This window comes from Chlorocebus sabaeus, chromosome 24 (assembly GCF_047675955.1).
Source record: "Chlorocebus sabaeus isolate Y175 chromosome 24, mChlSab1.0.hap1, whole genome shotgun sequence".
Taxonomy (NCBI): Eukaryota; Metazoa; Chordata; class Mammalia; order Primates; family Cercopithecidae; genus Chlorocebus; species Chlorocebus sabaeus.
In genome coordinates this window covers 6,810,801-6,825,157 of record NC_132927.1, presented here as the reverse complement: position 1 = coordinate 6,825,157, position 14,357 = coordinate 6,810,801, and the positions used below count along the sequence as shown (strand labels likewise).

Below are 14,357 nucleotides of genomic sequence, written 5' to 3'. Positions count from 1 at the left end.
ACTTATTTGGAAACAGGGTCTTTGCAGATGTAATTAAGTTAAGGATCTTGAGATGAGATCATCCTGGATTTAGGGTAGTCCTTAAATCAAATAACTGATGTCTTTACAAGAGAAAGGAGAGGGAGATTTAAGACACAGGCATATACAGAGAAAGGTCTGTGAACACAGAAATAGACTGGAGTTATGCTGTCACAAGCCAAGGTACTCCAAAGATTGCCAGTAGCCATGCGAAGCTAGGGGAGAAGCATGGAATTAATTCTCCCTCAGTGCCTCTAGAAGGAACCAACCCTTTTGACACTTGGATTTAGAATTCTGGCCTCCGGAATGGTGAGAGAATAAACTTGTTTTAAGCAGCCAATTTGCTATGGCAGCCCTAGGAAATGAATATACTACCAGTGTCACTAACTGAAATGTAACAGTGGTATATAAATGGAAAAGTTATTAAATGAATCAATCACTAGCAAAATACAGAACAGTACCTAAAACACTTTGGAACCCTTAAGATTGCAATTAAAATGCTCACTGATTCAGGGATTACAGAGTTACTGCTGACCCCTTTGAGCACCACCTAGGTCACTGGAGAATACTTGGCCAATCTGAAACTCTCCCAATGAACTGACAACAAGGAATTCTAGTTTGAGTTCACAAATGGGACTCTTCTTTTTAAGGGTTCACAATATACATAGAGAGGATTCAGGTGTTTTAAGAAAATAAGGACAGGTTGAATATCCCTAATTCAAAAATCCAAAATGCTTCAAAATTGAAAACTTTTTGAGTGCCAACATGATGCTCAAAGGAAATGCTCATTGGAGCATTTTGGGTTTTGGATTTTCAGATTAGAGGTGCTCAACTGGTAAGCAAATATTCCTAAATCTGAAAAAAAAATTCAAATGTAAAATTTCAATCTAAAATTCTGGTTCTAAGCATTTTGGATAAGGGATATTCAATCTGTAGTTCCAAACCATAAGGGACCTTTAGAGACCACCTTTCACCACAAGCTCACTATCACCAGGAAGTTTAGGAATTGATACTAATATCTCACATTTAATATCTCGCATAGTCCTTAGATTCATGCTAACCTTTCTCCCAAGGTTTTTCCTTGTGCCCTAGAACCTCTCTTTTTACCATTAACTCTCCTATCTTCTCGATATCTTCAAAAATAACTGCCTCCACTTCTTTGCCTCAACTAAAATAATAAATGTTTCTATGTGCTTCCCTTGTAGACCTTCTTGAATAAAGCTGTTTATTTTTCCAATCTCCTTAATTTCCAGACTTGACACAGGGTGGGACATGGACAGGCGCAGGAAAGGGGACAAAGAGAACATTATTTTAGTTCTCTGTTCAATATTATAGGCCAACTTGATTTTCATACTTTGAAAAATTTGGACTTTTGAGCCTAATGACATTTACCTTTCTGTTATCTGCTAACTTCCTAGGCACTCCTCCACCTCAAGACTTTGGCATCTGTCGAAACAAAGTCTAAACAACTTCAGCATTTATGGGACAATCTTTCTGTGACTTCTTCAACTATAATGTGTCAGTGTCCTTCATTTCCCCTCCAGTGTAATGAACCCCTCATCACCCAAAATGCTCCCGCATGAAAATCATTAATTCCAGTATCGCATTCTCTAAACAGAACTCCCTATACTTCAAATCTCATTCTTTCTCATTATTTTTACTCAGACCATATGGAGACATTTCCCTGCATATAGCATAGTGGCTAATACACAGAAGATGCACAAATGATAGCTGAATGAGCAAGGAGTTGAAGTTTAGAATGCCTATCCTACAGAATAGAAAGGGGCACTGAATATAACCACACAATGTCAGAAAAGGGGCAGGAGATATGGAGATCATGAATTGCCAGTCTGCAAAGCTGTGTAATTTCTAACTCAACCCAACATTCCAATCTCAGCAACTGAGGTATTAGAATAAAAAAGTAAATGGTTGGGTTGACTCAGGATTGAAGGTTTGCAGAATGGCAGAGTGGAGTTATGATCATAATTCTGATGGTCAATTCTGATGGACATGTTGGAATAAGATAAGGAAGTGAAGTCGGTATTGTCACATGTATTATCCAGGGTCAATTAAGCTTTCTTTCATGGGCAAAAATATAAACTGTCCTCCTAAAACTTACCATATTTAAATGACAAAAATATGCATTGAAACATATAATCAAAGTCATAAATTTCTAGTACAGAAACCAACAGAAAATACTTCCCAAGTACTGGCAATATTTATGGCATTTAGTTAATAATAAAATAATTTACTTACCAGTTTAGAAGCTCTATTCACTTCCTTTCTGATATCTTCTATTAGAAAACCATAAACTCCTTCTTCTTCTTTACCTCTCTGCCAAATTCCACTTGACATCAACTATGAATATATTATCAATTAGAAAATAATCTCTAAGAAACTAGTTGGGCACTAAAAATATATATCCATACTATTCAGTCTAATAAAAAAATAGACATAAAATGGCTCAAATTTCAAGTAGTTCCCTATAAGAGTTATTTTTCATGGTGAAAGTAAGAGCTTACTTACATTGTTTGATTCAGAAGGCATTGTATATTATCAGCTTGCATATCCTAATAAGTTTCTAAAAGTATTCCAGGAAGTAACAGAAAAAGAAAGAAAAAGAAAAGAAGATAGGAAGGAAGGCGGAGAGTGGTTAGGTGGGTTAGAAGAAGAAAAAAAGAAAGAAAGAATACCTACAATTAAGCTTAACAAAAAGGAGTGGTGAATACAGATCGCGACAATTCAGATTAATTCAGGCTAACTCTAAATCTAGTTGAATTCTGAATCATTAAGGCATTATATAAAAGAAAACCTATTGAACCCTAGACAACATAAACGTTTGAATTTTAAACAATTTTTCCTTACCCCCCAATGCGACAGTAATGAATGTTTGACTGTTTTAAAATTTGACTTAAGCTTCACTGTTTATATATGTTAAGAAAGCCTGAGTCAGAAAACGTGTAGAATGTGAATAAGAAATCCTGGCTTGAAAGCCAGGCTTCGCTGAAACTTGTGGAACCCTAGGCAAGTAATTTAATGTCTCAAACCTTAAACATGAAAATAAGAACACTGGATTAGATTGTATCTAAGTCTCTTTCCACTCTAGCATTCTATTACCATTTGCAACATCACTATACTTTTCTGTTCATAATGAAATAGAATATTAAAAGAGTTGAGTCTGGGGTCAGTACCTTTTTTTAAGGTATTACACTCACTGAATAAGACAGAACATAAGGGAAATTTTGATATGATCAACTTAAATGCATTACATAATTCAAAAACACTTTGTAGAGCAGATTTGTGATTAGAATTTTAACCAGTATATCGTAAAGAAAAACAAGTGATAACAAGTGACACACACTAAGAATTTGTTATGAAAACATAACCTGCAGACAGATAAAACAGCTCTCCTAATTCTACTGCATAAAAAGTAAAATAATATAATCTTCCTTTCCTGATTGAAAAAAAAGTAAAATAAACATATAAAAATGAAAAGATTTTCTTTTTACTGCAAAACGTAATAGACTCTAACTTATAAACATATTTGGAATGACAACTTCATGTTCTCTTATAAGTAAGTTCCCAGGCCAGTGTACTACTCTATTTAACCTATGAAGTACTGAAGCACAAGACTATAGTCTTAGAGGACCAAGGAATACTTTAGGTGGTTTCTCAAAGAAGCACTGAAATAATTTTAACATGGATGGTGGTAGATTTCAAAATATGTCCACAATTTGTTGATAGTTCTTCCTTCAAGAAATGGCGCTTAATTCCCCTTGAGTGTGGGCTACTAGACTTAATGATTTGTTTCCAATAGAATAAAGCAAAAGAGACATTAGTGAGTGGTTGTGATGACTAGGTCATATGGTTCCATCTTGATTTCTCTCTCACTGTGTCCCTCTCTCTCATCATTTGCTTTGGGGGAAGCCAGATGCCATGCCATGAGTAGCCTTATTTACCAAGAGGCCCAGGAGGTAAGGAGCTGAGGTTTCCTGACAATAGTCAGGAGATATTGAGGCCAAAAGCCACATGAAAGAGCCATCAGAGGTGAATGGATCTTGCAACCTAGTAAAGTCTTCAGCTGTAATCTGACTGACATCTCAAAGATAACCTCATGAGACTCTGAGCCCGAACTATCCAGCTCAGCCAAATTCCTGACCCTCAGATACTGTGTGAGATGACAAACGTTTTATCTGCTAAAATTTCAGAGTAATTTGTTAAGCAGCAGATAACGATACAGTATCAAGAAACACTGTATGTACTAATGTAAGGTAGTAATGTGGCATGCTAAGGCAGTAACGTGTCACTAATATCTTAAGGCACGAATTCAGTGAAGTGAGAAATTGGTGGAGGGGAGGGGAAACAAAGGAGAGACTAATTCTGAGTATGAAATCACTCATTTGCTTTCTTCTGAGTGATGCATAAAGTAACTGGTTTCCTTTTCCAAAAATATTTATTACCTTTAGCCAAAAGGTTTCTTTTCAGGTTCTGTGTGAAATAAAATACTTTTATTCTACTCCCTGAACCCTCAAACAAGTCTTTTCTCAGATTTATCACTAGCAACAAATGAGGTAAGAAAGTGGTAAAAGAAATACCCCCTTTATAGACCTAATCCTTTTCTCCTTTTTTCACTTAGGCCTTAAACAGAAAGAAAGAAAGAAAAAAAAAAAACAAATAAGTAATAATGATAGGTCTTTATATGTACCAAGTAACTTCAGAATCTTAGAATTCAATATAAAAAAAAGTCTATTTTTAGAGATAGACAAAATGAGATCTGGAGAAGTTAAATGACTTATCCAATTCTCAGAAATCAGTGTCAGAATCTTACTATCTTCTTTAGAATACCAAATTTCTAAAATTTAATTATAAATTATACTCACCAAACAGTAGTAATGTACAGTGAGATTCCATTTCTCCTTAGTTTTCTTTTCTCCATATTTATTAGGACAGTCATCGTTTTTTCGACAGAAAACACAAGCTAACAGGTAAAAAGTAAATAGATATAAAAATACATTTAAATTTTTCAAAAAAAACCTGTGGAACTGGTGCTTCTCTCAATTTCTGTGTTAAAGTCTTTCTGAGAGAGCAAATCATATAAGATTGATATCAGTAACTTAAAATTTCCAATACCTACTTCTGAAACATTAATGTAACTTTATGCTCTTCACCAATCTTTAATGATAAATTCCAGTGTACGGTTAAAATGGCAATTTATGAAGTAACATCACTGAAAATGACAGACTGGGTAACTACAAAACTCTGATTAAACTGCCAAAAACTGTTAGAATTAACTTTTTAGAAGCTCTACAATCTAAATAAAAACTTACAAAAATTAGGAGAATGCTTAATGAAGAAACAAACTACTAATTTTGATGAGAACATTTTAACTTACCCACCTACCATTCCCCACTGCCCAGCTGGGCAGTGGTTTTGGGGTGGCCCATGTTCCTGGTACAGATTAGTGGTCCAAGAGGGGGTAAAATGGACCTTGTTCTAAAAAAAAAGTGATTGTTTTGACTTGTATGATGGCTCCCTGAGGGATGAGCTCAGATGCTTGCCTTTCTTTTACCTGCTTCAGAACATTCTCAGGGCTAGAGCCTCTGCTGTTTGTCAAAAAACATTTGTAACAAATATACTAGCTGTAGTAGCCTAGGACAAGGGGAAACAGACAGGGAAAGCAGCAGACAGACTGAAAGGCGTAGGAAAGAAGAAACTGGGAAAAGAGGGTACATGAGGGAATAAAAGTTTGGAAAACCTTCTGCATAATACTGGAGAATCTAGAAGTCCACGTGCATGCCCAGAGATGTACACATGCTCAGAAATGACCCAAGAAATCCTAAGCTGTCACCTCTGGCTGATTTTTAGGCTCATGCAAGCCTACGTTAAAAAAGAAAATCCCAAATCAATAACCAACCTACAATTTAAAGAACTAGAAAAAAGAAGAAACTAAACCCAAAGCTAGCAGAAGAAACAAAAAAATAAAGATTAGAGTAGATATAATCAAAATAGAGAATGGAAAAACAACAGAGGGAGTAAAGAAAAAGTTGGTTCTTTTTAAAGATCAACAAAATTGATAAACCTTTAGACTAACCAAAAAACAGGGGAGAAGATTAAAAACTTACAACAAAACTACAGTAAGCAAAACAGTGTGGTAGTGACGTAAGGATAAACATATAGATCAATGAAAAAGAGTCCAGAAATAAATATATACATCTATGGTCAAATGATTTTCAACAAGAGTGCCAAGACCATTCAATGGTGAAAGAATAGTCTCTTCAACAAATAGTGCTGGGACAACCAGTTACATGCAAAAGAACATAGATGAACCCCTACCTCGCACCATATATACAAATTAATTCAAAAACAGTCAAGGACCTAAAATAAAATTCTTAGCAGAAAGAATAAGGGTAAATCTGTGTGACTTTGGATTTGGCAATGGTTTCTCAGAGTTCACATGACACTAAAAGCACAGGTAACAAAAGAAAAAAATGATAATTGGACTTCATGAAAATTTAAAATTTTTGTGACTGAAAGGACACTACCGTCTGGGTGCAGTGGCTCATGCCTGTAATCCTAGCACTGTGTGAGGCCCAGGCGGCAGATCACAAAGTCAGGAGTTTGAGACCAGCCTGGCTAACATGGCGAAACCCTGTCTCTACTAAAAAAAAATACAAAAATTAGCTGGGCATGGTGGTATGTGCCTGTAATCCCAGCTACTCGGGAGACTGAGGCAGGAGAACTGCTTGAACCTGGGAGGTGGAGGTTGCAGTGGTGAGCTAAGATTGTGCTACTGCACTCCAGCCTGGGCAACAGAGCAAGACTCTGTCCCCCCGTCCCAAAAAAAAAAAAAAAAGACACTATCAAGAGTGTGAAAGACACTCTACACAATGCAAGAAAATATTTGAAAACTACATATCTAAGGATCTAGTATCCAGAATGCATTAAAAAAAAAAAACCTCTTATAACTCAACAACAAAATCACCAACAATCCAATTTAAAAATAGGCAAAGGCTTTGAATAGACATTTCTCCAAAGAAGATATACAAAGAGCCATTAAACACATTAAAAGATCCTTAATATCACTGGTCAGCAGTCAACAAAGAAATGTAAATAATAACCACAACGAGATACCACTTCACACTCACGAGGATAGCTATAATCAAAATGTCTGAAAATAACAAGTATTGACAAAGGACTGGAAAAATCAAAACCATCACACACTGCTAGTAGAAATATAAAATGGAATAGAGCCTTGGGAAATAGTCCAGCAGTTCTTCAAAATTTAAACAAAGAGTTACCATATGACACAGTAATTCTATTTCTGGATATATATATCAAAGAACTGAAAACAGATATTCACACAAATACTTGTAAACTAATGTTCATAGCAGCACTGTTCACAATAGCTAAGTAGAAATAAGCCAAATGTCCATCAAAGGATGGATAAATGGAAAAACAAAATATGGTATGCCCATATGATAGAACATTATTCAGCAATAAAAAGGATGAAAGTAGTAATACATGCTATAGCATGAATAAACCTAGAAATACTATGCTAAGTGAAAGAAGTCAAGCACAAAGGGTCACAGTATTACTCAATTTACTTATGGATTACTTTATCCAACATAAGTAAATCCACAGGGACATACAAAAAGCAGACTAGTGGTTACCAGGGCTGATGACAGGGAAAATGAGGGGTGACTACTTAATAGGTACAGGGTTTCCTTTGAGGGTGATTAAAATGTTTTAGAACTAGATAGTGGTGATGGTTTCACAATATTGTAAATGTTCTAAATGCCACCAAATTGAACACCTCAAAATAGTTAAAGTGTGAATTTTATGTCTATTTTATCCACCCCTCCCAACATACACACAAATACAACTTGTAGAGTCAGAGATCTGAGTTAAGACTCAACTAATGCTTTTTTAGAAAACTGTATATACTCACAATGTTTAGCACGATGTTTTGATATATGTACACATTGTGGAACAGCTAAATGGAGCTAATTATCATATGCATTACTTCACATATTTACCACTTATTTGTGGTGAGAATACTTAAAATCTACTCTTACTAATTTTCAAGTATACAATACATTGTTACAAACTATAGTCACCATGTTGTATAATAGATCTCTTGAACTTATTCGACCAGTCTATTATAAAATTTTGTATCCCTTCACCAACATCTCCCAATCCTCCCAACCACTGGTAACCACACTATACTGTTTCTATGAGTTTGACTTTTTCAAATTCCACACATAAGTGAGATTATGCAGTATTGTCTTTCTGTGACTAGCTTATTTCACTAGTGCTTTATGACTCCATTTCCTCATCATAAAAATGAGGATAATAGTAGCTACCTCAAAAACTATGCCTTAGTGAGGACTAAATAAGACAGTGTATATTAAAATAATTAACAGGATATGACATATAGACAGAACTCAATGTTAGAATTAAAATAACTAATCTTTTCTGATATATGTTTACTTATACAGAAAATTTTATTAAGATGCTAATGAAACAAGCTGACAATCACTAGCTGAAGAGAAAAGACAGGATCCCTAAGAAGTACATCCCTACAAGACGAAGGATGCTTGCATCTCTAAATGATTGCATGCCACAAAAACTCCCTAACTGCTCCATCTTCCTTAACCCATGCATACTGGACTGTAACCTGACCAAGTAATAAACTTCTGTTGCTTTAAACCAGTAAGATGTCAGGGTTTACCAGTTATGGAAACTAGTATTTACCTTGAATTTATAAGTAGATTATTTTTATATTCATTTGTACCTTCCTGCTTTTAATGTTTAAAATTTGGTAAAATTGCCCTGATTTCATTATATTTATCATTAGGATTGCCATTTAGTGTAGTAAATGACACTCGTTTCTATTACAATAATGAAGTAGTTTCTACCTTAAATACATTCATGTAAAGAAACAGTCAATCTTAGGAAAAAGTATCAATAGTAGGTGTGTATTTGCATTTGGCAAATGCATAGAGGTAGTCCATGAAGTACGAAGTTTCAGAACTATTAGCATAGCTGACAGAAGTCTGGAGGCAGAAGCAGGGAAAGAAAGTAGAAGAGGTTTAGGAGCACACATTTCCTTTTCCAACAAAATGTGGTGTCAAAAGATACTCTAAAAGTAATGGTCAAGATATAGAGTTGTAAGAATATTATTTTAATTTTAGAGGGAATTTAAAAAGATCTAAAATACAGTGGGTGAGGGAGCGTGGCAGAAGTGTGTAATCATTTAAATTCCTCATCATATAAACAGATACTGTTTATAATAAATGAAGAAAACAACAACTAAAAGCAAAGGTCAAAACGGACTGCATCTATTTGGGAAGATTGTTATGAGCATGTAGAGGTAAGTTTTCCTTTTCCTTTTTTTTTTCTTTTTTTTTTTTTTGAGACAGGGTCTCCCTCTGTCACTTAGGCTGAAGTGAAGTGGTGCGATCTCTGCTCACTGTAACTTCTGCCCCCCCGGTTCAAGTGATTCTCCTGCCTCAGCCTAGCGAGTAGGTGGGATTACAGGCATGCACCTCCTGGCTAATTTTTGTATTTTTAGTGGAGATGAGGTTTTGTCACATTGGCCAGGCTGGTCTTGAACTCCTGACCTCAAGTGATTTGCCCGCTTCAGTCTCCTAAAGTGCTGGAATTGCAGGCGTGAGCCACTGCACCTGGCCAGTTTTCCTTTTCATGTTAAACTTTTACACTGTTTAAATTGTTCTCATCTGCATTTTTTCCTTTAAATAATTGTTTTATTGAGATACGAATCATATCTTGTATATATACATTAGAAATAAAACTTGGCAAATAAATTGTCTTCTGACAGGTTTTTGTTGAAATAAATATATGCAGTATTATACTTTAGTACGTGGACAAACGAACTAAGTATGTGCCAGGGAATTCATTCCTCTTCAGTCCTAATGTTTGAGTAACATATTTAAAACTCACTGTAATAAAATTATTTTAAATACAGTTACTTACCAAGGTTCTGTGAGTCACCAGGTTTATTTTCATTCATTTTACTAGGAAAAATAACATTAATACAGTCATCTTAATTGCAAAAGTCTCAAAGTAACAACTTTTATTAAATGCAGTCAATGCATAATGACAAATAAATCATATAAAACTCTAGTACTTCAATTTTTCTTACCTTTAATACATCTAAGACCAGTAGTTCTCAACAGGGGTGTTAAGAGTTGGGGAACATTTTTAAAATTAAAGGGAATGTTTTTTAGTTGTCAAAACAATTAAGATGACCACTGGTATTTAGTGGAAAGAGGCCAGGATTATAGGACATCTTGCAATGCACCAAACAATCCTACACAACAAACAATAGTGTAGACTTTCAAATTTCCATCTGGACATTCAAGTAGGTTAAAAAAAACCTGTTTGTAATTATCTTAAACTAGAACCCAAGCCCATTTTACATATTAACAAATTATATTTCCAGAACTACAACTCCTATGTCAATCAAGGAAATTTCTATTTAATTTTTCTTCAAAGTTTTAGCCAGAATTGTTCATCATTTAGGAAAAAAGAAAAAAAACCATCATCAATAGCAATGCCATTCATATTTATGCAGCCTATAAAACAATCCTTTGGCTGGGTGCAGTGGCTCACACCTGTAGTCCCAGCACTTTGGGAGGCTGAGGTGGGTGGATCACCTGAGGTCAGGAGTTCGAGACTAGCCTGGCTAACACGGTGAAACCCCGTTTCTACTAAAAATACAAAAAGTTAGCAGGGTGTGGTGGTACGCGCCTGTAATCCCAGCTACTTGGGAGGCTGAGGCAGGAGAACTGCTTGAATTCGGGAGGTGGAGGTTGCAGTGAGCCAAAGATCACATCATTGCACTCTAGCTTTGACAACAAGAGTGAAACTCCGTCTCAAAAACAACAACAAAAAACAAAAACAATCCTTGATTAGTCTATACCATACTTGTGGCTGTTGCATTTGCCAGGATTCTATATAGGACTGCAGCCACCTGACTGTCTCATTACCTCTTCTAGTACAGTGGTGCTCAACCATTTACATACTGAAAGACATTGGTCTATCCCTATCTCTTCACTCCCCACTAGTTAAACAAATAAAAATACTTACAATCATTACTGAAATATAACTTTTTTCTAAAAGATCAAAGAAAGGAAGACTGACATCTTAATAACATTAATGTTTCACTTTACCAAGGGTATATGAACATTTCTAGCCTACTAGAAATGTTAATGAAATTTAAGCATAATGTATGTGCAATCTCTTGGTATTTAAGTGGAAAAGAATAAACATCTTAATGCCACTAGGTAAATACAACCTCATTTATAGTTGCAAAAACCAGTTCTCAGAAAGGTTAAACACCTGTCCAAGGTCAAGGAGTTAGTTGGTGGGAATACACTAATCCATAGCTGAGTGACTGCAGATTACACCATGGCACTTCACATGAAAATAATGAAAGAGCACAAAAAATAATACAGAATATTATATATCAAAGAGTGAAAACCACAAATAAAAATTGTTATCAGATTTCATGAAATCTAAGACACCACAAAATGTAGGACACAGATTATTTTATGAAGACTGATTAACCAAATTAAACTGATACAATGCTTCCTTACAATTAGAATTTATATTTCATACTGACTGTAAAAAGTGTTTCGGATTTAAACATAGATTCGCTCATATGCATTTCCGTGTTTTCCTAAAGTCATAGTCCAAATTTCTTAAATGGCTTTGACTCTAAGCCTTCAATTTTTTTTTATTCCTTACAAAATCATATCCTATGCCATCAAGATTGGTATTCTTAAAAGAATGTATAAAACAACTAAGAGCCCAGTTTTAAGGGGGCTTTGGAGTTAAGTAGGTCTAGACTACTATTTTTCCTAGCTCCACTCCACAACTGTTAATGTAGGGTTAAAGGAGCACTCCTTTATTGTCTCTTGGATTTTTTTTTTTCCTTCTCTTCCTTCTTTTAGAGGCACTAGTAATTCTCTACAGGTATATGATGGCGCTTTTGATGTTTATACATTTTCAAACAATAACTGCAGAACTGCCTTAAGTGAACAAATTGATTGAGGATCACAAGCTATAGAACATCATTTTAAACATGCTGATACATCTAAGACCAGTTCTCAATAAAACTCAGAAACAGATTCATATTTTTCCAGTCATTTTCAACAAAGACACCAAAGCAATTCAACGAGGGAAAATAAAATCTTTTAAACAAATGGTACTAGAAAAACTGAATATCCATATGGAAAGAAGTGTGTGTGTAGAAGGGGTGAGTCCATCTTAAAATTGATAAAATATAATAGGAAGATAAAATGCCTCCTCTTAAAGGACTTCTCTACAATTCAACCTTTGGTGATGAATTCAACGTATCATAAATCAATCCATACACATGAATTTATTGCAGAAAATTCCATAAACACACAATAGTACTTCACTTAGAGTAAACATAAAGTTTAATTTATAAAGGATGTTTTAGTCATTCGACAACACAGATTTACATCTACACTGTCATTCAACCTAGACACCACAAAATGTAGCGCATTTAAATTTTACCTAAATGCTATCCTTCTCCAAAATCCTGTACGAAATCTACTGTAACTCCATTTGGTAAGAAGCCCTGTGCTTCCTCTCCTTTGCACTCTCTCTCACTGGAGTGGGTCAAGAAATTTAATTTTATCAGACTACTGACTTATCCCTGGTGGTGTTAGGCTGACTGGGCTAGGATGAGACAAAGAATAACACAAATGGCACAAAATGAACAATTAATGAATCTAGATAAAGGATATATAGGAGTTCCTTATGCTATTCTTACAACTTTTCTCTAAGCTTGAAATTATAACAATATCAAGTTACCTAAAAGTTGAATATTCTAAAGGCAATCCATAATTCATACTTTTGATCAGTTCACATTAGCCTTCTTCCTGATCCCTAATATGTGCAATATAACTTTTGTTTCTAACTATGAATGAGGATCACTTTATTTCAAACAAGTCTCCAAAACAAAACCTTAGCAAAAAATACTATTCACGTATTTTAGAGTTGAATTTTATAATTTGTTTTAGATGTTTTCCTTCAAGAATATGAATTTTAAGACTTCCCAAGTAGAATTTTAAAAAAATGATATCTAAGTGTATATTTTAATAACAGTCCAAGTCTTAATAACAGATTGGGCTTTAGAAACAAAATAAAACCATTCCCTTCTCTGGAAAATCAACAATTTAATTAATACCTTCTGTCAAAAAGTATTCTGAGTGTCCTCCACTGCTTACCTCTACTCGATCAGTCAGTGATACACTTTCATACTTCTTCCTTCAAAAGGTAGGGCCTGCCCCTCTCCTTGATTGTAGATGTGCTTAGTGCTTGCTAACTTGCTTCAACCAAAAAGACTGTGGCAGAAATGACAATGTCATAAAAGGCATTGTGACTTCCTCCTCACTATCATGGATCATATGCTATGGAGGAAGACAGCTGCCATGTCATAAAAATGGCATACACCATGGAGACATACAGTTGGTAAGGAATGGAGGCATTCTACCTTCTGTCATGTGAATAAACCATGTTAGAAGTGAATCCTCTAGCCCCAATCAAGCCTTCATACGACTGCAATTTGGCTAACAGCCTGCGAGCAACTTCATACAAGACCCTAAGCCAGAACCACACAGCAAGGCAACTCCCAAATTCCTGATCAAAAGAAACTATCAGTAATTAAATGTTTATTATTTAAAACCAGCAAGTTCTGGAGTTATCTGGAGTTATCTGTTACATGACAACAGATAACTAATACAAAAAAGTAAGTCAAATTCCTTCATTCCAGCCAGAATTTATTCAAACGGCTAACATTTGAATAAATAAACAGATCCTAACCACCCAACATTTTCTTTCCTTTTTTTTTTTTTTTTTTTTTTGAGACAAAGTCTCATTCTGTTGCCAGGCTGCAGTGCAGTGACACAATCTCGGCTTACTGCAACCTCTGCCTCCTGGGTTCAAGTGATTGTTCTGCCTTAGCCTCCCAAGTAGCTGGGACTACAGGCATGCCCCACCACACCCAGCTAATTTTTGTATTTTTAGCAGAGACAGGGTTTCATCATGTTGGCCAAGATGGTCTCAATCTCTTGACCTCATGATCTGCCTGCCTCAGCCTCCCAAAGTGCTGGGATTCCAGGCGTGAGCCACCATGCCTGGCCCCATCCAACATTTTCTAAAGTGCCTAATCTTACTGAAAAAGGTGACATTGAATATACAGAAAACATGCTGGAATCAGGCACTTGAAAGAGAAATAGATTGATTTTTTTAATCTAGCATTTTTAAGAAATGAACATTCTTGC

At 35.3% G+C, this 14,357-nt stretch overlaps 1 protein-coding gene across 2 annotated transcripts in view; it reads right to left on the bottom strand.

Annotated features, from left to right (window-relative positions):
- The window catches only part of G2E3 (G2/M-phase specific E3 ubiquitin protein ligase), a 59,263-nt gene that overhangs the window by 28,782 nt on the left and 16,124 nt on the right, over nt 1–14,357 (bottom strand). The window contains exons 2-4 of one of the 2 annotated variants that reach the window (XM_073010870.1): nt 10,015–10,055; nt 4,899–4,996; nt 2,275–2,376 (exon numbers count right to left, since the gene is read on the bottom strand). In XM_073010870.1, the coding sequence (XP_072866971.1) occupies nt 2,275–2,376; nt 4,899–4,996; nt 10,015–10,051 (237 nt within the window). In that variant the 5' untranslated portion in view covers nt 10,052–10,055. The remainder of the gene's footprint in view (nt 1–2,274; nt 2,377–4,898; nt 4,997–10,014; nt 10,056–14,357) is intronic. The other variant, XM_073010871.1, reaches the window with a different exon arrangement.